Consider the following 23,441-nt stretch of genomic DNA (forward strand, 5'->3'; position numbering starts at 1 on the left):
GAGGCAGCAGCGCAGGACGAGGATCCTTCCAGGGGCAGCAGCTGTCACCTACAGAACCCCAAAGTGCTGCAGTGAGGGGCAACCAAACAGCAGCCAATGAACCCAAGGGGAAACCCCCACCACCACCGCAGTGTGATGGAGATGGCGTGTTCTGCTTCTCATTGCACTGGAGCCAGCGCTCCAAGACAGCAGCTCAAGCGTAAAACATGGAAGTGTGACCTACATAAGGGGGAGAGCTGCAAAGGCAGCAGACACGGGGAGAGACGAAGCCACGGTTCAACCCAAGGCGGCTCAGCAGAGGGAAAGGACAATTCCTTTCCATGTCACACACTGGGGGTGTTTTCAGATGAGCGCTTCCAAGTGCTCCACTATTAACTATAAGGCTGTAGATCCTCGGCGCCCTGAAGCTCACCAGGAACGTGAACCTCCAAAGCCTTGATGACAATTAATTGAGCCTCCATCAATTAAATGAGCTGCGGGATTGGAAAGCTTGGAAAAGACCTGAGATCCCAAAGTCCAACCCCAAAGTCCAACCCCAAAGTCCAACCCCAACCCACCTCACTGTGCCACCAACCACGGCCCCAAAGCCCCCCCAGCACCGTTGCAGCCCCCCACACTCCACCCCCGTCCATGGGCTCCATGAGGGGTCCGGCCCTGAGCACAGCCTGCAGCAGGAGATCCCCCAGCTGAGAACTGTGAATAATCCAACACGTTAATTCACTCAGCATCACATCTCTGGACAAAGGCACCTTTTCCACTTGCATGTCGTGGTTCTGGCACTTCCCTCCAGTGTCACTCGGTGCTGATGGGTCCCAGAACCACAGAGTGGTTGGGTTGGAAAGGACCCCCCCAGCCCCCAGCCCTGCCCCCCAGCTCAGGCTGCCCAGGGCCCAGCCATGACTCAATGCACCTCCATGGATGGGGCACCCACAGCTCCGGGCAGTGCCAGCACCCTCCATCCCTGGGTAGAATTTCCCCCTTATATCCCACCTCAATGTCCTTCTCTTAGCTTAAAGCTGTTCCCCCCCGTCCTGTCAGTACCTGCCTGTGTAAAAAGCTGCTCTTCCTCCCATTTATAAACCCCCTTTATGAAGTGGAGGGGCCACAACACGGTCACCTTGGAGCCTCCTCCAGTTTGAACACAATCAGCTCCACTGCAGCTGCTCCATCCCCTAAGCATCCCTGTGTCCTCCCCCCGACCCGCTCCACGTCCTTCCTTGTGCTGAAATATTCACACACCTTCAATACTGCATCCCTGGGAGCTGAGAGCTGCCCACACGTACCGGAGCTCTGCAGCCATGAGGATGATGGGATGGTGTGAGCTGGGAGGAAGGCAGCAGCCAGCATCCCACGTGGCTCCCCCAGCCATCAGTTCTGTGTGATGCAGCCAATGCAGAGCTCTCAGCCCACCTGCCCCATCACCTGCTGCACCTCACAAGCCCAGCAGCACGCACGAATGCTGCACCACCAGCACCATGTGGATGCTGCACTGCTGGGCAGCCCGGGGACAGCCAGGCTGCACAAAGAGAAGCCAGCCATGCGCTCCTATGGACATGACCAGCTGCAAGGCCAGAAGCAGACAATCCAGACAGGTTTGTTTTCCAGCCCAACCTGCTTCTGCCTCCAAAGCCAGGTGTGCAGTACATGGCAGCTTTCCCTCCTTCCATCTAGAAATGCCTCTCAGATCTTTCTACTGCTTTTTGTTTCCTGCCATCTCTTATGTCAATCACCATAAAGACATTCGACTCGGCATTTTGTTCACAGCCCGATGAACCAACAGCTCCGCTCCTCAGCACCGCTAAGGCCAGCGGCTCGGATGGTGACAGCCACGAGGCTCAAAGCAGAACCAAACCCACAGCAGCATCCTGCCTGGTGACAGCAATGGGACCCAAAGCTGAGACCCAAAGCCACAGCAGCATCCTGCCTGGTGGCAGCAATGGGACCCAAAGCTGAGACCCAAAGCCACAGCAGCATCCTGCCTGGTGACAGCAATGGACCCAAAGCTGAGACCCAAAGCCACAGCAGCATCCTGCCTGGTGGCAGCAATGGACCCAAAGCTGAGACCCAAAGCCACAGCAGCATCCTGCCTGGTGACAGCAATGGACACAAAGCTGAGACCCAAAGCCACAGCAGCATCCTGCCTGGTGGCAGCAATGGGACGTGTGGTGGAGCCAAAGCCCAGTGGGAGACCCCAGGTGTTGGGCTGCTCCAGCTGGGACTACACCCACTGCAATGGAAGGCCTCGGATTTTGGCACTAAGAGATTGCACTGCAGGACTTGCAGGGGAGGAGGACACACACACTGTGATGGAAGCTCTGTTTTATCACAAGGCCTGGATGGCTCTGGTGGGGCTGAAGCAATAAGGCATCACGTGAGCTGAGGACGTGAGCACATTGGAAACGAAGCTTTATTGGTCCCCTAACGGATACAACAAAGCATATGATCTCGTTATGCTTTTGGTCTCAATGGCAGCCTGTAGGAGCTGCTCTGATGGCTCATAGCACAGCCCCCTCCTACAAACCACCCCTCCTCTCCCTTCACCTCTTATAGGTGGTGAAGGCCAACGTCGGGGCCGTGCTGGGATCCTTACCTGGCTGGGGGGGGTGGGGTGGAGGCATCTGGTGGTGCATCATGGGGTACGGCGGGGGCTGCTGGTGGGGCAGGAGGCCTTGGTGAGCCGCTGTGCCCAGCGGGTTCAGCCCGGGCCCGGAGTGCTGGTGTGGCTGCTGAGCGTTCTGGCTGTGCTGCTGCTGCTCCATTTGCTGCCGGGCGCGGAGCTCAGCGTACTTGAGCTGCTCCATGTGGAAGTTCTGGCGCTCCGTCAGCAGCTGCTGCCTCTGCTGCTCCAACTGCGGGGAGAAACACAACAGGGAGCTCAGAACTGCAAAGGGGGAGCGTTGCAATGGGGCACCTGGTAGCAAAACACCTCTCCACTTCCCAGCTGCACCCAATGGAGACACCTCCTTCCATTCATCCTAAGGACTCTATCTCTTACAATTAACACAACAATAAATGATGATAAATTGCACAGAGCACTCAGCGTGGATGCAGCCCCAGCTGAAACTGTGCATCTCTATGAGGGAAGGGTGAGGGAACTGGGCTGGTTTGGCTTGGAGAAGGGAAGGCTGCAGGGAGACCTCATTGTGGGCATCCAGTACTTGAAGGGAGTGTATAAACAGGAGGGGAACGGCTGTTTGTGAGGGTGGGCAGTGATAGGACAAGGGGGAATGGTGTTAAAGCGAGACAGGGAGGTTTAGGTTGGATCTGAGGAGGGAGTTTTTCCCCCAGAGGGTGGTGACGCACTGAACAGGTTGCCCAAGGAGGCTGTGGATGCCCCATCCCTGCAGGCATTCAAGGCCAGGCTGGATGTGGCTCTGGGCAGCCTGGGCTGCTGGTTGGTGACCTGCACATAACAGGGGGTTGGAACGGGATCATCATTGTGGTCCTTTTCAACTCAGGCCATTCTGTGCTTCTGTGACTCTCAATTAAGAATCATAATGCATTTCTATGACTGTTAAGAAACCGACCCTATTTGTGCTACTCGTGTGCCAGGTTTGGAGGGCTGCTGCAGCTGCACTCTGTGACCGATCCGGACAGCGTTGCTGGGAGCTGCACATCTCAGGGATGCCCTGCAGGAATCCCAGAGCTCCCCACGCTTTGTGCTGCCCTGGGAGCGCTGACAAAACAGGGATGAGAACCAAATTCCACTACAGAGCGTGCATTGAGCAGCACAACCAGATGGGGATGGAGCTGATGAATAATGCATCCTGCTGGTTGGGGGCTGTTTGTCACAGCTTAGGGACCACAATGCGATTCTTCACGCCGCCATGAGCCCTTTGTCAGTGCCCAATGGGACAGGTTAGGGGGAGGAACTGGATGAAACCAGGAGACACAGACACCAATGGTGTAATGGTGCATGGATGGCAACAGAGTCGGTAGGTGGCAGGAGGTTCAGAAGGGAACTGCTGCAAGTGACCCTGAAGCAAAGCTAACCCACACGTGTTGTGTTCACTTACGCTGCTGCTGTGCCCTCTCCATGGCACCTCACCCTGCCACGGTTAGTGAGAAAAGATGGTTGGACAGAGGAAAAAGGTCCGTGCACACACGATGCAGGATGTGCTGAAAGCACAGAGCCCAGTCAGCCACTTCTGTGTTAGGCTCCTCAGAGAGGCACAGAACGGCTTGGGATGGAAGGGACCCCAAGGATCACTGAGCTCCAACCCCCCACCACAGGCAGGGCCACCAACCTGCCCATTGAATAGCAGCCCAGGCTGCCCAGGGCCCCATCCAACCTGGCCTTCAACACCTCCAGGGATGGACGGGGCATCCACAGGGATGGACGGGGCATCCACAGGGATGGACGGGGCATCCACAGGGATGGACGGGGCATCCAGCTCCCTGTCTTTCCTGTATTGGGGGCCCCAGCTCTGGACGCAGCGCTGCAGATGGGGCCTCCCAAGGGCAGAGCAGAGCGGGACAATCAGCTCCCTGTCCCCGCTGGCCACCCCTCTGCTGATGGAGCCCAGGCAGGTCCCAGCATTCTGCTTCTGCGTGCTGCAGGACCTGCAGGAGCAAAGCAGGGCTGCCCAGCAGGACGAGCACACCCAGCTGAGCCACAAGGCCATTCCTTACAATGACAGACAGCCATGGGCACAGCTCCCCCCACAGCCCTCAGCTTTGTGGCAACACATTCTGGTGCTGCTGCCCAGCGGTTCACCATTAGAGGCACTCTTACAAACACAACAGCCTGTACGGCAGCTCCACCTTCACAAAATAACCCCTCCCTGTACAGAAACGGTCAAGAAAAGCATTTGTGTGTGATAATGAACTGTGGGTCAGCGAGGCTCCCCCAGCAGGATCCGCACTGCACGCGGCCAGAGCCAGCAGCACTGAAATGGCTTCAGCTTCAACACCGAGTCCATTTGTTCCGCCCGTCACCCTCTGCCATGCAGCTCACCCTGCCTCCAACACTCAGCTTTGCTTTAACACAGCAGCAAATAAAGGCACCTGCACAGCATGCAGCAGCACGGAGGGATGCTTTGCTCTGTCCCACCCGATGCCCGCAGTGCCAGCTGGAGGCACACACTGAGCTGCCAGGAAGCCAAGGAGGAAAAAAATCTGTATGCATGTCTTTAAGGAGGAAAATGTCACAGGGCTCCAAGTGGAGAAGCCCTGTCACTAATAGAACGTGTCCCCAACAACGCGAGGGAGAACCTGTCCAGAATAGTTAGGTCCATTTCCAGCTCTGCCAATCAGGGTCTGGGCAGACACTGCTCTGAGCTGCTGGAGGATGCTGAGCAACCCAGCCACTCCTGCTGACATTGTGCTGCAACAAAAGACCACAGCTTGTCAAAGCCCATCGGTGTGATTCATGCCACAGCCAGTGTGTAACCTCCCTTCAACTCACAGGGCAGGGCAAACGTGCCACCTCCCAGAATGGCCAGCCAGTACCTTCAGCACATCCTGCCTCGTCGCCTACTGACAACCAGCAAGGTAAGCGAGAGAATAACACACACATGGGCTGCTCCCTGTTACAGGGCACTCCTGGGTCAGCTGTGTAAGAGCTGGAGAGGAACGGCTCCAGCAAAAGCCCACAGAGCCACAATGGGAAGGAAGGTGAGCAGTCAGACCCTGCCCGGCACAGACGGCACCTCCTCCTGCTGTACCCTGACTTCAGGAGATGCTGGTGCCCAGGAGCCACCCCCAGCAGTGTTACTATCACCAATCCCAGCCTGGGCTGCAGCACAGTCACTCCATGGCACTGCTATGCCCAGCTGGCTCCAGCTCACCACCCACCAGACTGCAGACGAATCAGCAACGCTTTGCTTTGCTTGCCCAGCTCCTCCAGTTCCACCTCACTGCCAGATGTGCCCCAAAGGAGCCTATAAACAGGAGGGGGAACGGCTGTTTGTGAGGGTGGGCAGTGATGGGACAAGGGGGAATGGTGTTAAAGTGAGACAAGGGAGGTTCAGGTTGGATCTTAGGAGGAAGCTTTTCCCCCATAGGGTGGTGCCGCACTGAACATGTTGCCCAAGGAGGCTGTGGGTGCCCCATCACTTACTGCCTCTTTCTCTCGGTCCATGATGGTTTCCAGCTCCTCAAAATGGCGAAGTTTTATCTCCAGTTTCTTCATCTGCGTTTCCACCAGGAGAGCAACCAGGGACTTGATTTTCCTTTCTTCCACTGCTGCCAGGTGCTGAGAACAAAACACAGAGCTCTGCTTTACGTGCACCTCATGGTTAGCAGCCACACCAAGCTGCAGCCATTCTGTTCAGTGTCTGGACAGAAGTCAGGACACCAGATTATCAGCTTTATGCTCAGAATCAGAAGCCCTCAGAATGCTACCACAGTATTAGGTATATGCAGGTGTAGTTCTAACACAGACACCATTGTGGTCGCTCATCACCCGCCAGGCTGGATGGGGCTGTGAGCAACCTGGGCTACAGGGAGGCGTCCCTGCCTACAGCAGGGGGTTGGAAGCAGATGATCTTAAAGATCCCCTCCAAACCCAGCCATTCTGCGCTCCCATGTCTCTTCTCCCTCCAGCATCTAAAGTGGAATATCATTTTGATTTAGAGAACAAAGATTCTCCGTTCAGCTCCGTGCTTTAAAACAAAGCATGGCTGCAAATGCCTGCAGGGCTGATGAGGCAGCAGCGGGTTATCCCTGTGCTGTGCTGGCCAGGTGGAAGGGCTTGGGACTGGGAGCAGCGTGGGTGCAGCTGTGATGCAGAAGGAAGGCAGACAGAAACCACATGAGAAGAAAACAGACACTGAAAATGATATTCTGAAAGAAGCAAAGGCAGATCTGGCTCCTGCAAAAAGAGAAGGAACAAAGGAGAGCAAGCAATTGGTAATTATGGGGGATAAGAGCCACCAGACAGGACAGCGATTCAAAGCACTGCTCATTAAGGGACTGCAGACGAACAAACAGGAGACCAACGATGGCCAAGAGCACACAGTGAGCAGACAGCAGCAGCTCTCTGCTTCATCCAGCAGGAAAAACCTCAGCACTGCTGCAACTGAGAGCATCACCTGGTTGTTCGCAGCAAGGGGTCGTGATGGCGCAGCACAAAGGCCATGTGAGGGTGCTGCTTCCCAGCTGTGTGCCCTCACCAACACCAGCACTGAGCAGCAGCGAGTCCTCACACAGGACGCCAAGTGCTGGGGCTGCTTCTCAGGGATGCTCACTGCCTTCATAAAGGCACAAGCAGCGCCTGCATTACGTTACACAGCTTCACTGATGAGGCCGAGCAGAAGAAACCAAAGATGGCATCTGTGGCCTTTCAAGGTATTAGAGATCAGAACACCAAATTCCACAGCGCTGGAACAAAAGATCACTTTAAGAAGAGATCTAATGTGAACTGCAAAGCAAGCAGTGGGTGTGTGCACACAACAAACCTTTGCTTTGGTGGCAGCTGAGGCGAGAGCAGCAGCTGCAGCTGTAGCTACGTTTCCTTCCGAGATCTCGTGCTCCACTTTCTTCTTCCCAGCCTCCATCTCTTTGTCTTTGCTTGCATCAGCGTTCTCCTTGTTCTCTTCTGCCTCCTTTTCTTCTACAAGAGATTTGTGGCCAAGTTCGTTACGTGCATCCCCCCTTTGTTAGCAGCATGGTGCCAGGGCAGGAATCGCACTGCTCTGAGTCACACAAACCCATTCATCCACACACCACCACAGCCCTCCGTTACTGGTGCCGCCCATCCAAGTGCTGGAGTGGGGACAGCATTAGTTCTAAAGGCTCTGATCCAACAAACATATTCAGTTCCCGTCCTGTTAAACCCTTTTCTGCCATCAGTGTGCTTCCACCAGAGCTCTTCTAGCTGTGTTTCCAGACCAACCCCATCACCACCTCTCCTTTCTATATGAATCCCAACGCATCTTGTTCTCCCTGGTGCCATCATGGCTGCAAGCCCCAGGTAAGAGCCACACATCCAGCAGCTACAAGGGAACGTGTTAAATAACAAGAGGAACGGCCCATCAAAATAAAGGCCCTGCAGCACCTCACAGGGAAAGCACCCCAGCAAGTTCATTTCTAAGTGCAGAAACGGGCAGCCCCATTTCTTTGTGTGATCAAACGGAGCATCGTACAGGCAGAAGAAAAGGATCTGTGACCTGCACTCCCTCTCTCCCACTGTAATTTCTCCACCCAGACACAACATGCTGGGAAAGGAAGCTCAGCTGAGCTCTAAAATGAGCCCAAGGAAGAATTCAGTGCCTGAGCTTTGCAGCTAAATTCAACCAGACTATTTACTACTGAAGCACGAAGCAGCCCGGTGTGCAGGAGGAAATACTTCTGCCACAGTTGAGTTGATGGTCCCTTCCAACCACCTTAGAGGAAGGCTATTAAAGGCAGCACAGCTTGAGGAGCAGCTGGGGACCATTACCTGCTTTGGTGTCTGCAGTCGCTTCGCTTTCTTGTTCCTTTTCCGGATTCCTCTCATTTTCTCCTTCTTGTACTTTATCACCTTCCTCCATTTCACTCTCTGCTTTGCTTTCAACCTAAAGGGGACGAAGGATTGTTTGGAGAATGAGAGCCATAAAAGGCATTGGCTGATGACTTGGTTTACAGCCTTCAAATTAATTCCCTATCAGAACAGAAGATTCGATTTTTAAGGCTGATTTCTGCTTAAGCCCATTTTGACACTCGTAACAACAAAGCTGCAGCACTCAGAGAATCACAGGATGAATCATAGGGTGGATGGGTTGCAAAGGCCCACAATGATCATGTAGTTCCTACCCCAGGGCTGCCAACCAGCAGCCCAGGCTGCCCAGAGCCACATCCAGCCTGGCCTTCAATGCTCTCATCTACCCACACATCACCTCCGAACTGTGAGGAATTGTAACCACAAGCTGAATTAGGTGTTTCTGCCCAGGAATTGGTGGGAGAGAGCAAAGCTGGCAAAAAGGAAGGGAAACAACTTAAATCTGGGCGCCTCAAGGCAGCATCAGTCAAATCAGCAGCAGCTTCATGCTTAAGACTGGGAGTATCGCCTTCCCCTTGGAAAAGGAGTTTCAGTGACCAGCCCTGCATTTAGCCCAGCCTCATTTCCCACACGCAGGGGATGGATCAGCTCCCAGAGCTGCACCCAGAGCTGCAGGGATGTGCTGGGGCTGAACGAGGAGCTGGGGCTGTCACTGGGGAGCTCCAACGGTGGTTCATCATTATTCAGGTTGTCCCTCAGCTCCACTCCAAGCTGGTTGCCAAGCACTGCAAGGAACCCAAACAACTCACCGGTTCCCAGGAAGGCCCTCATCGCTCTGACCCCGACGGAGCCAAAAGCTGCATTCAGCTCTGGGAAAGGCAATTTGCCACCAGACAGACTTTTCCAGGGCAAGACTTCAAAGCAGCTGCTGCCTTAGAGCACTACAAGGGCTGAACAACAGCAAACCAACATCCTTCTGCAGCTGAACTCTCCGCTATTGATTTGATACCGACCGCTCCGCACTTCCTCCCAGTCCCAACCTCCTTTTCTCAGGCCTAGGAAATAAGATGCTGGCAAAAGAAACATTGCTATGACTGAAGACCAAACCACTCGTTACAAGTGGAGCTGGGCCTGCAAACTGCTGGGGGGGGGGGCGCCTTCAAAGGACAGACCAGCACCTTCCTACCCCTTCTCATGGGGCAGTTCAGAATGCAGCAATTGGGGTTGGTGAGAGTCAGAAGTGCCCCTTCGTGGCCACGCGCTGAGCTGACTTTACCTTCTCAGGCTGCTGCCCATCTGTCTCTGTTTCCATTTTTTCTTCTTCGGCTCCATCTGAGAACACAAACACAGTATTGAGAGCAGCCCTAACATCCTTTCATTACACTCATTTCAGAATTAACTCAATTTTCTGTTCCACGCTGCCGATGGTTTATAAGGAAAGGCACACGGCACTCAAGTCCTGGAGGACACAAAGCTTCTTACATTAAGCTTGGTTTAAGAACCAAATTTACTTGCCAATGTGAATGGAGCAGGTTATCTTTTCAGCCCACCAAGCAGGACAAAACACGGCACTATCTGCGCTCTGCTGATACACCCAGCTGACCCACAGGGGGAGAAACACTCAGCTCTACCAACGGCAGAGACAGCAAGAAGAGCTGAACGCCCAGCTCTGCGATGCTGGAGTCGCGCAGTCATTCCCACTGCTAAGTCACAGCATTATACAACCTTTTCCCCCATGCAGCCAATTTGGTTCTGTAGATGGTTGTCAGTTACACCATTAACCTCAATGATGGAGCTGCCAGACTTGTAATTCCCCCTCAGCACCGGATCCCCTGAGCTGCTTTCGATGCACAGCCCATCCAGCAGCACCCCCCGGGGCTGCAGGTCAGCTGAAGATGTAACAATTCCATCCTGCAGATGCTGCAGATGCCACAGTTCTGTGCCAAGGTTCTCCACATCAGTGCCCCATTACTGCTTACAGCAGCACTCGATGCCTCGCAGGTAACACAATGGGATTTGCTGCCATTTTACACCCCACATAGGCAGAACTACAGAACCATTCAGGTTGGAGAACACCCCCGAGGCTCCCTCCCACCTCCTCCATGCCCACATCAACCCCACAGCTCCGAACACCCCTGGGATGGTGACCCAGCCTGGCCCTGAGTGCTTCTATGGAAGGGCATCCACAGCCTCCCTGGTGGATGGACACATCCCAGCCCCTGACGATGTGCTTCCTGCTGCTGCCTGTCTGGGTTCTGGCTGATGACACCAAGCTAATAGTCTCTTATTTACTGTCTGCGTGGCATCCAAATAGCTGCAACACAAACAGCTGAGGAGCTCTGCCAGCACTGCCAGAGCTGGGAGTTACAGAGCGCTTCCTGCCCAGCTTGCAGCCCATCCACCTCTGGCACCCACTGAGGTAGGAACGGCCCGACTGAATGTGAGCTAATGGGGCAAAAGGGAACACAGAGATGCAGGCTGTGGCTGTGCTCCAGCAGCAGCATCACCAGCACGGGCTGTGTGCAAGCAGCCACCGAGAGAAGGGCTTTTCCAGCAGTGGAGATGCCGTCCTTGGGACAGACCTGCTGCCCACCCTTGGCTCATTCGCTCCTAGTGATGAACGCAGGCCGTTAGGGATAAGAGACACCCAGTGTGCTGGTGGAGAAGGACATGAGATAATGAGTGTTTCCATGCACAACACCAGGAAGGTGGCTGGGTAACGCACCACCTCCCATAGTTGGCACAGAAACTGTCCTAAAGGCCAAACAACCCCAACTGGTCCATAACAACAGCCAGGAGCACAACTTCAGCACAGCCTCGTGCTCCTCATCCAGCTGCCAGAACAGACAGCCCAGTGCAACCTGATGGACAGAGGCGTTAAGGAGGAGCTTGCTTAGCCCAGCACACGCTGCTGTACTGACAGAGCAGCGCTGCTGGGAAGCCCTCAGCACCCATCTGAAGACAGCAGCTGGTGGAGGGGGCTGTTCTCTGTAATCCCCCTTTTATTGTTAATTCCCCCGTGCTCCACTGCAGCAAAACAAGGGGCGCAGAATGCATTCCTTCAGCAGCAATAGCTCTGTAGAGGTTTTTACTGGAGTCCCTTCTACGTATACAAGAAAATCGTTCAATAAAGTGTAAGCAAAACATATTGAAATCTCTGGCTGAGATGATGCTTTCCATCTTGGCTTACTTGGAGAAGATAAACCGACTAATCTGACCCATCTGCCACCGAGATTCAATTCGTGGTGGAAAAGGGACACACCTCAGAGCAAGTCCTATGGGACACCAGCTTTCTTGCTCTACCCAAGAGCCCAAATCAGGTCTTTTCACCACCTCCTTTTTGACTTGCAGATGCTGGCACCTATTGCTAGCGACTGCTGCCACAGGACATGTGCCAAGGCAAACACACTGCAAGAGTCATACAGTTGGCCATGGAGTCAGCCATAGAGTTGGCCATAGAGTCAGCCATAGAGTTGGCCATGGAGTCAGCCATAGAGTTGGCCATACAGTTGGCCATGGAGTCAGCCACAGAGTTGGCCATGGAGTCAGCCATAGAGTTGGCCACGGAGTCAGCCATAGAGCTGGCCATAGAATGGTATGGTTGGAAGGGACCTTCCAGCCCACCCCTGCACACTGCTCTGCAGCTCCATCCCCAGCCTGCAGAGCCGGCCTCCTTTGGTGATTCTCTCCGGTTCATTTTCATGACAACGGAAGCATCTCCCATCACACAGAGAACCCACAGCCCTGGGAAGCCTCTCTTGACTCTGCTGTGCTTTACGGTACCCATCTGAAAGGACCCACTACTTAGAGATTCCAACATCGAGGACTTAACAGCCCGTGTTCCTGGATATCAGCAGTACCTCCGGGAGCCACTCGAGTGCTGCCTTCCCCTCTTGCACTCTGCAGTGCCAATAATTCACCAACACTAAGAGCCTTACTTCTAAAACACACCAACTGATGAGCTCTAATTATGCCACCGTGGGCATCTTCAGCTCTCCGTGGTGACACTGAAATGCACCACTTTGGGTCTGGCCACCAAAGCACAGCTGCAGCCCAGCCCAGCGCACCCAACACAGCCCTAAAGCACGACCCACGGCTGAGCTGGAGGTGCTGATGGCAGTGACCCACTTCACCGCTGCTGAGCAGCTCCCCCAGGGAGAGCCATCTGCTCTTGTCCTAATTTATGCCATTAGTCACAGCCCAACACAAATCGCATTAGCCGTAACAGGGCAGTATTACTTATACAACTCACTGCAGCTCATTCAGAAGTAATCGCGTTATGGGCAGCTGCTCTCCAGCTCCACACATTACACGACGAGCATCTCAGCAGTTCTGTCTGCAGGTTCTCCTAAAGGAAGGGCTGCCAGACCAGCAACTCTACCAGTGGTGTGGATATGGTGAACTGCCACAACTGTGCTGCAGGACAGAGGACGAAGGCTCGAAGAACTCGTGATACAAGTCCCTAAGGTGAATTCTGCAGCAAGAGTTGTTTTCAGAGCATCAGAGAATCATGCAGACAGGGACACCAACCAGCACACCAGGCTGCTCACAGCTTCATCTGGCCTTGAGTGCTTGAGGGGCATCACAGCCTCCTTGGGCACCCTCTGGGGGAAGAACTTCCTGCTAATATCCAACCTGAACCTCCCCTGTCTCAGTTTAACACCATTCCCCCTCGTCCTATCACTGCCCACTCTCCTAAAGTCACAAATCCTACAGCCCCCCAGCTGTAATCCTGCAGCAAGCACCAGAGGAACGACCCATCCCACACACTGCTCCCTACCAACACCCGCCTCCTGCTGCAGCTCTCTCTGCATTCAGATGCTCACCCATCTTTTCTGGCTCGTCAGGCCCCGTCCCAGCGATGCAGCTGCTCTCCAGCCCGTAGGTGGGATCCACCTTCCCCGAGGCACGTGCTGCTTCCTGCACTTTCTTCACGTGGGCTTCCACCAGCTCCAGGGGCACCTCCTCTCTGACACGGGAGAACTCCTCTGTGAACAACGAGCCACCGTGTTACATTGGGGGTCATTAAGGGAAAATGAAAGGTCACCGTCTCAGATCAGCACGCAGGTACAGCCTGGCGTCAAAATGAGTTCTCAAGGATGTATTTGAGAGTGTGTTCCTTCTCTTTGCTTTCCTTCTCCAGTGTGGTACGAGAGACTCTTTCCAATGACATCCATTTGTTTTGATGTATGAAAATAAAGGCACAGAGCCCGAGCTCCTTTCTCATCGAGGTTCTTAGGGGGTCCAGCTGTGGCTGAGAGTTTCAACAGTGGGAAAACGGAAGCTGAGCATCGTGCATTTACACACAGCCAGCCAACAGCAACCAGAGCCACCACGAGCCCAAGGCAGCGCCTGCAAAGCACCACTGGGCAGTGAGCACAGAAGGGAACTCAGTGGCTTCTAAGAGTTGTTTTGGCCTGTCTATAAACCAAGTTCCAGGGCAGCAAAATACATTGCTGGCTGTTAGACCCGAAACATCCCACCATCCCCAAGAACCTCTAGGAACTGAGATGCACAGAGAAAGGGGAAACAACCGCTGGGGTGAACTCTTACCTAAGGCAGCCTTTGCTGCTGCTGATGCCACACGAGGGTCCACCACCGACGCCAGGAAAGCAACGGTGCTCATCACGGGGTTGCCAGACTGGCTGAAGGGCACAGGCTGGTAGGCCAGGGGGCCGAGGGACGCGTCCGAGTTCTCCAGGTAGGGATCCTCAATGGGGAGCCGCAGGAAATGGAGGATACACTCATCCTGGGTGCGGCTGCCGACGTGCTCTGACACCTTGTTCCAGTCGTCCTTGTACATCTCCAGGGCCTGTGAGAGATGGAGATGGTGGAACGAACATTCACCGAGCTGGGATAAAACAGCACCACGCTGCCTTGTGCAGCGCTGCTTATTTCGGTGATGGAACAGAAGATGGAACGCAACGACTGTTTAAACCCTAATTCTTCTCATAGCAAAGCTCCTGCAGAGAGCTCATCTCACTGGGACCTCAGTGACACCCTACACAGACCACCACACAACTTTACACTGTTCCTGTATTGCAAGAAATGTCCGAGGATTTGGGATTTACTTCTGACATCCGCACAGGCTGCGTTTCCCCTCTTTACGCAGAACCAAGGTTTGCCTCCCTGCCAAACCTCACCAAATGCTTTTTAAGAGCTCCCATAAGAGCTCCCCTTGAGGGCACTCGTGTGCTCTCATTTGTGCCTTAATGCACCCAGCTCTTTGGGGCAGAAACCGTAGTTATTTCACAGATGTGTTCTGAATGTGATGGCAAAGTGCAACCCCTCCATTCAGCAGATGGTAGGAAAATGAACGAGCATCAGACCAATATACCAGGAAAAAAGGAAAACCATGGGATCACAGCACGGCCTGGGCTGCAAAGGCCCACAGTGCTCATCCATCCCAACCCCCTGCTGTGTGCAGGGTCAGCAACCAGCAGCCCAGGCTGCCCAGAGCCACATCCAGCCTGGCCTTGAATGCCTGCAGGGATGGGGCATCCATCATCAGAAATCCCTTGGAAGCCTACTTGGTTTTTACTTACACTGAGCAATACAACAGAAATAAAGGGCAGCTGTTTGTGCATCTCCTCACAGCAAACAGCCGGGTGTCCCTGCAATAATTCAGGGCAAGGGAAGAGCCACACTGGAACTACTAAGTGTTACATCATGAGAGCACGGAGGATCCCTGTGATAATCCCAGCAGCTGAGGGCTTCTCATGCACACATCTGCAGGTAGGATGCCGTGCAGCAGACAGAGCCCTCCTGGATGCAGTGCAGCAGACAGGGCCCTCCTGCTCTCCACTGACCCCCCCTGACATCCGAGCTTCCCTAAGCAAGCAGGAGCACAGACTGGTTAAGGTAGGACCAGCCCACTGAGGTCACCACATCTGGGTCCATCACCACCACGTTCAGCACAGCAGGCAACTCAGTGCCGAGGTGAGATGGGCCACCCCTGCCCAGGGAAGCTGTGCTCCAGCTGAGCTGAGCTGGGGGGATGGAACAGCGCAGGACCTTGCAGCCCACAGGGCAGATGAGAGGAGGGGCTTTAAAAGCTCAGCAGGGGGATTTGGTTCAGACAAGCTCCTCTGGAACTGAGGATCCCAAGCTGCTCAGGATCTGCTCCCCCAGCCTCCTGCCTCCCCTGCAGCAGTGTTTAAAGCAATGTGACACTGCTCAGTTCACTGGGTCAGACTCGTGGGGAAGCATTTACCCCACATTCCGCATCCCTTCCACGTTCCCTAGCGGCAGCCACGTGGCAGGTTTCTGCTCAGCCTCCTTCACTCCCTGGTAGGTTTCTGTGGTCCTACTAGAAACAGCTGAGAGCTCTGGAACACCACGGAGCAGCAGAGCAGTGGGGCAGGCAGGGAAACCCAACCCCTCCCATTGCTCAGCCAACAGGAGGAAGGCTGGGCATTATTGGAGATAACTATTTGAGGGACCATTTGGAACTGCACCACACAGATATTTGCCCAAAGCCGCCCCGAGGATTTAATTGGACCGAGCTGCCTCGTTACAGCTGCATTACTAACGCTTGAACTGATATTCTCTCTGTACTGATTTATTCATAGGTTAAATCCACGAAGAAAGAGGAACATTAATAATTGAAAGTCACATTAAATACATTTGCAATCTCGAGGCTTTGTTTGTTTTTCTAAGAGCAAAATGAATGTGCTGCCTGGACTGCTTCACGAGGTGGCTGTGTGTGAGGCACCAGCATTTCCTATTAGGAACAGGAGTAAAAGAAGGCAGCACATCGAGATAAGCCCTGCCAGAACAGCACATCCTCACTGTTCTCCCCCATAAGCAAAGTCCTCCCCCAGGCCGAATGGAGCAGTGTGCAGACTGACAGCCACACCTGGGATGAATTAACGTGCTGGATGCAAAGGCTACCAATTAAAAGCTTCCTTTATTAAGAGGCAGAGCACAGGAAAACAATCTGCGTGTTAAATAATTCAAGTTGCAGAGCGGCTGTTTGCAGCTCCCTGTAACATGTTACAGCTTATTGGAGAGCCTGTAACAATCAAGAGAACTTCTCCATGTTCTTAGGTGCAGATAAAGCATTCCTTGAAGGGCGCAGCGTGCTGCTAACCGCTGCTCAATGCAAAGACCTCCCTGCATTGCAAGATCTGCTCTCAACTCAAACATTCCTAAGCATTTAATGTCTGGGCTGTAGCTTACTGTGTAAAATCCTGCATGGTTTTGTCCCCTGGCCTTCAGTTTTCCCCCAGGAACTTACTTCTAACAGCAGCAGCGTCTCCTGCTCCGTCCATTCTCTTCCAGCACTGGCACCTTTGCTCTACAAAAGATGAGGAAAACATGACTGATGGCCAAGCTGGAAGCCAAGCTGGAGCCAGAACTATTGTCCTGTACTGAATTATTTGACACCTGTCTGACTTCGAAGCATTCCATTAAAATATCAAGTAAGGACAACACGGATTCAGTGTCTGCAGACTGACAGCACTGAGTGGTTTGGGACAGGCACGTGGTCCTCTCCTTCCAAACTGTTTACCCAACATGAATACAGCAAGGCATCTCAGTGTCCTACAGTGAGAACTGAAGTGGGAATCTGAGAGTAACGATTCATTTCACTGTCATCTGGAGGAGGACAACTGAGGAAAAATGCTTAATAGAAGCCACAGGGGAATGGAAATCCAAATGCACTTACCTTCGCTAAGGTCTTTTTTGAGTAAATGTCTGTGCGAAGCCCGAAGTTCTGCAGGTCAGTGGGTTTCTCTTTGTTCTTCTCAGGAAAACTCAGCATCTGCTGAGCAGCTGGGATCTGTGAGCAAACATGGAAGGAAGGATGGAGTGTCAGGAGCTGAAACGTATCCATCAAGTTTTTAGACAAAGGTTGAGCACAGAACCAACAAAACAGCTCAACACGATGATTTATGGAGGTGTCTTTACACAGCATCAGCTGCACAGTGCGGGGCTGATTCAGGAGAGAAGGCTACAGGGAGACCTCACTGCAGCCTTCCAGTACTTGAAGGGAGCCTATAAACAGGAGGGGGAATGGCTGTTTGTGAGGGTGGGCAGTGATAGGACAAGGGGGAATGGTGTTAAACTGAGACAGGGGAGGTTCAGGTTGGATCTTAGGAGGGAGTTTTTCCCCCAGAGGGTGGTGACGCACTGAACAGGTTGCCCAAGGAGGCTGTGGATGCCCCATCCCTGCAGGCATTCAAGGCCAGGCTGGATGTGGCTTTGGGCAGCCTGGGCTGCTGGTTGGTGACCTGCACACAGCAGGGGGTTGGAATGGATGAGCACTGTGGGCCTGTGCAACCCAGGCCAGTGTACAAGTCTATGATATGATATAACTCAGCAGACCCATTTCTGAGCTCATGAACACTTTCCACGAGCAACATGTGCAGACTCTCCTGCAGATTGTCCTGCAGGACGCTGAGCAGAGCTGCCACCTCCCACCCCCAGGGCACCGCTCACCTGTGGGGTACGGATGTGCAGAGGCATGAGGCCGGAGGGCGTATCGGCGAGCACGTTGAAGTGAGGGGTGGGAGGAGGGCCCATAGCCATGGGGCGGCTCTCCGGGTCCACCTGGTAGTTGATGAGACCCCACTGCTCCAGAAAAGCGTGCACTCTGAAACAACAGGACAAATCCAAATCTTAAGAAACAAAGCAAAACTGCAAAGACAGCCAAGGAATGGTTGGTTTTGCAACCAACCAAACTGAACTGCAGACCCAGGAACTCTGAGAAGAGCTCCACATGCTTAATAAATAGCAGACACTAAAGGTTAAGACCCCAACTCTGTAGGTTCACTGAGCACCCAGAACACTATAAAGAAAGGACAGTATAACATACTCTGGTTACAAGAAGAGGCCGAACAGACTGCTAGAGTGACAGCACAATGGCTACTGGATGGATGGGCCGGGCTGGATGGGCTCCGAGCAACCTGACCCAGCTGTAGTGTCCCTGTTCAGTGCAGGGGAGCTGGACTAGATGACTTTAAATGGTCCCTTCCAACTCAATCGATTCCGCTGCCCACAACTATCCTGCCTACCAGAGCATTTCCATCGCCAAAGCAGCGCTATTTCCTTTTCTTGTAGCGCAAGCACTGGCTGAAAGATGGATGTTTGCTCACCTCATGACAGCACACACGTCTCCAGTCAGGTTCCTCCTGCAGGCGGTGCTGGTCAGGTACTCCTGCGGGTTCAGGCGATAGGTGTCGATCATGAAGTTGCGGTAAGCCAAGTATCTGGAAGACAGATGGGACAGAGCTCACGTTGTATGCTGATGGCTAACTGAGTTCATCGTGTCTTTTAGGATTCATTTTAGGATCCTATGCAAAGACCTGCTCAAAATAGCTCATTATAAAGAGATTCCTGCCTCCTGTTGAAAATTCAAGATGGAGATGCTTCATATGGAGAGTAAACCATGCAGAGAAAGAACACCAATGTGTTTCCCATGCAAGACAAGCAGACAGAGCTGCAAAGACCTGCTGTTGCCAAAATACCACGTCTCCACTTCTGTCTGGGTTATATGTTGGACTTGCAGGACCAGCACTCCGGGACCAGGTGCTGGACTTCATGTTGAACACTGGCGCAATAGGCAAGAAACTAGAGGGAGCTTCTTCACAGAATGGCCTGGGTTGGAAAGGACCTCAAAGGGTCATGAAGCTCCAACCACCTACTGCAGGCAGGGCCACCAACCTCCATATCTAATACTAGGCCAGGCTGCCCAGGGCCCACCATCCAAACTGGCCTTGAACACCTCCAGGGACGGGAGCCTCTTCCACTGAGGGATATTCAGGAACACTTCTGACCATCCCTGGAGAGATGTGGGGTGCCAGCAGCTTGGAGAGCTGCACCTCCCCATGTGCCTGGCTGCACAACAAGCTCAGTACTGACTAGCGAAGGTCACATCACCAAGTGAAGAAAGGAGCCTACGACAGAAATATCCCTAACATTTATCCTGGAGTGAGCCTGTTTGCTGCAGTGACATAACCCATTAGCTGCGACTCGTTATCAGCAAGAAAGATGAAGTCAGCTCGTGTTTAGCTAAAATCCCTTTTGAGACAGAATCGTGCCCCAGGGCCTGCTGTCAGAAGGATGAACCTGTGTGGGCTCTGCAAACACGGCTTTGTTTGGCCCAAGAACCAAGCTGCAGGCCAGGCATTTCCATTCGGAAGGAGGGTTATTTCATTAAAAGGAAAGCACAAAGCCAAGATCGCATGCAGCTCCTGCAACCCCTAAATAGCAATAAGATAATGCAGGGTCTGGGAGAAGGGGAGTCCCTAATCTGCTTTATTTATGAAGAGGGAACTAGCAGTGATGTTTTGTTGCCAACTGAGCAAGGAAGCATGAGATTCCACATGACGGCTCCATCAGTGCAAACCCACATCTCTGCATCCAGCTACGCTCTGTAACCAGGTTGAGGGGGAAATGATTCTCCACATTTGTCCTCAAGCTCTCAACAGACAAGTCAGCAGCCCAATAAGAACAGGCAGCCAGCAGAACTCCTTGGGCAGTGGGGTCTCAAACCAGCACCAGTTAAACATGGCAGCTGATGGCAGCTACAGTGACCTGTGCATCTCTGATAGGTGGAGTTGCAAGCAGAGACTGCAGGCTCAAAACCATTCATGGTGACATGAGGTCTCCCAGCCCTTCTCCATGCTGAACAAGCCCAGCTCCCTCAGCCTGTCTTTGCAGGGAGGTGCTGCAGCTCTGAGCATCTGCCCTAAGAAGAAACTGAGGAAAAGCATGGGTTTGGAGAACTGTGGTGTATGAAAAGCACACAGCTCTGCACACGTTAAAACACATTGAGAAGACTCCTCAAGCGTTTTGTTTAGCAGCTCATGAGAACACTGCTTTTAAAGCCCCAAACCCTGCTTTGCAGTGAGACAAAGAGTCACTACCAAGACGAAGCAGCCACAGTGAGTGCGGATCCTCTGTCCAGGTCAACAAGCACACAGCGGAGCTCCAACCCCATTTCTTTGCTGAGCTCTCAGGTTGTGGGTTTACAGCTTTAAGAGAAACCACGCTGCTCAAGAGCCTGATGCTGCCTGCCTGCCTCTCATCAGTTGCCTTTGGGGACTGCTCTGAATAACTGCCTGCTGTTGGAACAAAACACGCAGGGAAGGCGCAGAACAGCACTGCAGCAGACCTCCAGGGCAGGCAAAACCACTGGCTCACCTCCTTACCTCGCCAAGCCAGAATGGAGGAGAGTCATCCCATGCACCCCTGGCACTGTGCTGCTCCCACTGTTCCATAACAGCTTCTGTAAAGCTGGTTAAACAGCTGTGCCTGCACTTGGGATGAGGAACGCTTAAGTCCTATGCAGAACCCACAGGGAGATGAGACAGATCCAGTCTGATCTTAGATTTAACCAAGAGCTCCACCCAGATGTCAGCGGCACGTTAGGAACTACAGAGTCACTACAGAGTCACGAGAGGGATTGGAACAGCTACACAACCAAGTGCTTCCCTTTAGCAGTGCTCAGCTCCAGCTCTCTGATTCTAACTACCCAACATTCACACTCCAGCCCTCACCTGCTCTCAGAATCACCCATCGGCTGCTCAAGGAACCATGACATCAATACAGATAGTGTGGAAAACCCATTCCACGGTCTGACACTACATCCTACAGCTGACGTGGTGAGCAGGGCTCACACACAGCTCTCACGTCTCAGGCTGTACTTACATTTCAGGAGTCTTGGACTTGTTTTTTCCATTGAAGAACTCCGGAAGAGCACGGCGCTCGATCACATGAATGCTGGAAGGAAAACACACAGCTCAGATGGCAAATCCTAGCTCAAAGCATAGGGATCTCCGCACACCTTCCAATGGCTGTTGAGAGCACCATGACTGCAAGGGCCTCTCTTGGAAACCCGAGCATTGCAGCTCCATTTGGCCATGTCACTGCAGCAGCAGATGTTAACAAGGATGTTTGTGTGCCCTGCGGTACGTGTGACATGTGAGGGTCCCGACAGCAAAGTGAAATCACAAGGTGAGCACCCAGCCCATACAGACCTCAATTGTACCACCCTGGTTTCTTAATCTTAATAATAAAACCGTGAGGGATGCAGGAATCAACCCCCAGCACTGAAGCTTCGTAATGCCAGAGAGTCCCATTCTACAAGGGGTCAGGAATGGAGAAAGGATTTCCATTAAATCCATGGCAGTAACTCCTAGAATGCCACACGCTCCATCCAAGTTAACATCTGAAGACCCGCAGTGGCCCTTTAGCAACAGCTCCTTCTAAAGGAAGCAGACGTGATTATGATTATTGCTGTTATTAAAACAAATGCTCTTCCCTCGCATCTGCTCAGCTCCCAGCCAAACATGCAGCTGTCCTTCAGTGCCAGCACATCCTGCTGCCCATCCAGCTCAAAGCTCCATTCACCAACAACCCACTCGGGTTTCACAGCACGAAAGTCATTCAGTTCTTGCACTGAAGTCACCCAAAGCAGAACAGATTACACTGAAACCGAATGGAGCATCAAATAAATCGTATCTGTTTACTACAAATTTAATCCCAGCAATGAATGCTCCGAAGCAGCAGCTCGTGAGGCACTTCAGGACAAGTAGGGTAGAATTACTCTTCCGTTTGCTTCAAACCAGAAGCAGTGTTTGCAGTGTGGGAGGGCTGCAGCAGTCTGTGCATGCACTGACACGAGCCAAAAGTGCCCTTCTGGCACAACAGCAGCGGCCACAGCTGAGCTCTGCTGCCCTCCAGGACTGCAGGAACCTCCCCGGATGGGAGCAGAGCTGCGGGGCAGAACCACGTCAGCCTCACAGCTGTGCTGTTATTTCAGCCTCCAACCCGAGTCGGCTCCATCTGCAGGTCAGTCCTGATTTGGAGAATCTCAGACCAAAGGCTTTTTCACATCACTCCCCTTCCTCCTCACAGAGATGCTCTGAGGTCCCCTTTCATAAGGTCGGCACAGCCACACCTGAGCCAAGGAGAAGCTCATTCTGTTTCTTTGGACCTTCTGTGTCAGTCCTGTAGCTGTGCTTCATGAGCCAACACAGCTCCCAGGAGCACCATTACAGCTCCTGCTGCTGCTCTGAACACATACACATCTGCAGGAAGCACCCATACTAACAGCAGAGGCACCCCAAAGGAACCAAAGCACAGACACCACACAGACATACCCACGTTCACAGCCTCAGTGCTGCCTCTCCTGACCTACAGCATCCCCCATAGCCACAAAGGGAGTCATCCATTTACTCCAAGGTTCATGGAGCCCTTCACCCTGCATTGCAACAGAGCACCTCAAGATTCCCTGCTCAGAAAGCAATTGGAGCAGCTATAGGCTCACACTGTGTGTTCCTTGGCTTTTCTGCACCTCCAAGTGGGAGAGAGCAAAGGAACGAGGTGAAGGATGGCTCTGCTCATGAGGGTTTAGGTCAGCTCAAGCTATGAGTGCACACGCAGACAAAGCAACCGGTTCAAGGCCATAAAGTTCAGTTCAGCCTCCAGCTCCAGCTATCTTTATGCTAACAGTACAGACCCCATCCCAAGTCACTGCTGCAAGAAGTTATTCACCACAAGCTCCAGCTTCTGGCTGTAAGAACGGCTGTATCAAATCCCACAAACCTCAGCTCAGGAAGATTTACAGGTGGAAAAGATGAACCCACCTGTGTGAACTACACCCAAACAGAAGCCAATTCTTTCAGCTCTCAGATCCCCAGATGCCAATCACTCTCTTACCAGTTGTAGTCAAACCAAGATGCATAGCTGGGAATGATGATGTGGTTGGTTTGTTCTGTGACGTTGTCTTCTCCTGGATCGATCGATCGACTCTGGTCACCTTTGTTGGGATCTTCATCCTCCTGTGTCATGGAAGGAACACAGTGGTGAGGAGGCTGCGAGCAGCAAGACATGAGACAGCCCCAGATGAATGCTTTCAGCAGGGAGAGCCTCAGGGATGAGGGAAAGTGCATCCATAAAAGAATAAAGGAAGCACAGAGCTGCTCAGAGCTGCTGTCAGACCTCAAGAACACACTTGGCAATACTCTGTCGAGATGACTTGTACTTCTTGCCACTCTTCCCTTCCTCAAAA

At 53.0% G+C, this 23,441-nt stretch overlaps 1 protein-coding gene across 1 annotated transcript in view; it reads right to left on the bottom strand.

Annotated features, from left to right (window-relative positions):
• The window catches only part of SMARCC1 (SWI/SNF related BAF chromatin remodeling complex subunit C1), a 46,213-nt gene that overhangs the window by 1,917 nt on the left and 20,855 nt on the right, over positions 1–23,441 (bottom strand). Inside the window, exons 14-26 of the mRNA XM_072330428.1 lie at positions 23,090–23,211; positions 21,077–21,148; positions 18,520–18,633; positions 17,864–18,017; positions 17,091–17,204; positions 16,662–16,721; positions 13,976–14,234; positions 13,249–13,410; positions 9,699–9,754; positions 8,384–8,498; positions 7,401–7,555; positions 6,062–6,196; positions 2,591–2,849 (exon numbers count right to left, since the gene is read on the bottom strand). Of these exons, the coding sequence (XP_072186529.1) occupies positions 2,591–2,849; positions 6,062–6,196; positions 7,401–7,555; positions 8,384–8,498; positions 9,699–9,754; positions 13,249–13,410; positions 13,976–14,234; positions 16,662–16,721; positions 17,091–17,204; positions 17,864–18,017; positions 18,520–18,633; positions 21,077–21,148; positions 23,090–23,211 (1,777 nt within the window). The remainder of the gene's footprint in view (positions 1–2,590; positions 2,850–6,061; positions 6,197–7,400; positions 7,556–8,383; positions 8,499–9,698; positions 9,755–13,248; positions 13,411–13,975; positions 14,235–16,661; positions 16,722–17,090; positions 17,205–17,863; positions 18,018–18,519; positions 18,634–21,076; positions 21,149–23,089; positions 23,212–23,441) is intronic.

The sequence above is a fragment of the Excalfactoria chinensis genome, chromosome 2 (assembly GCF_039878825.1).
Source record: "Excalfactoria chinensis isolate bCotChi1 chromosome 2, bCotChi1.hap2, whole genome shotgun sequence".
Taxonomy (NCBI): Eukaryota; Metazoa; Chordata; class Aves; order Galliformes; family Phasianidae; genus Excalfactoria; species Excalfactoria chinensis.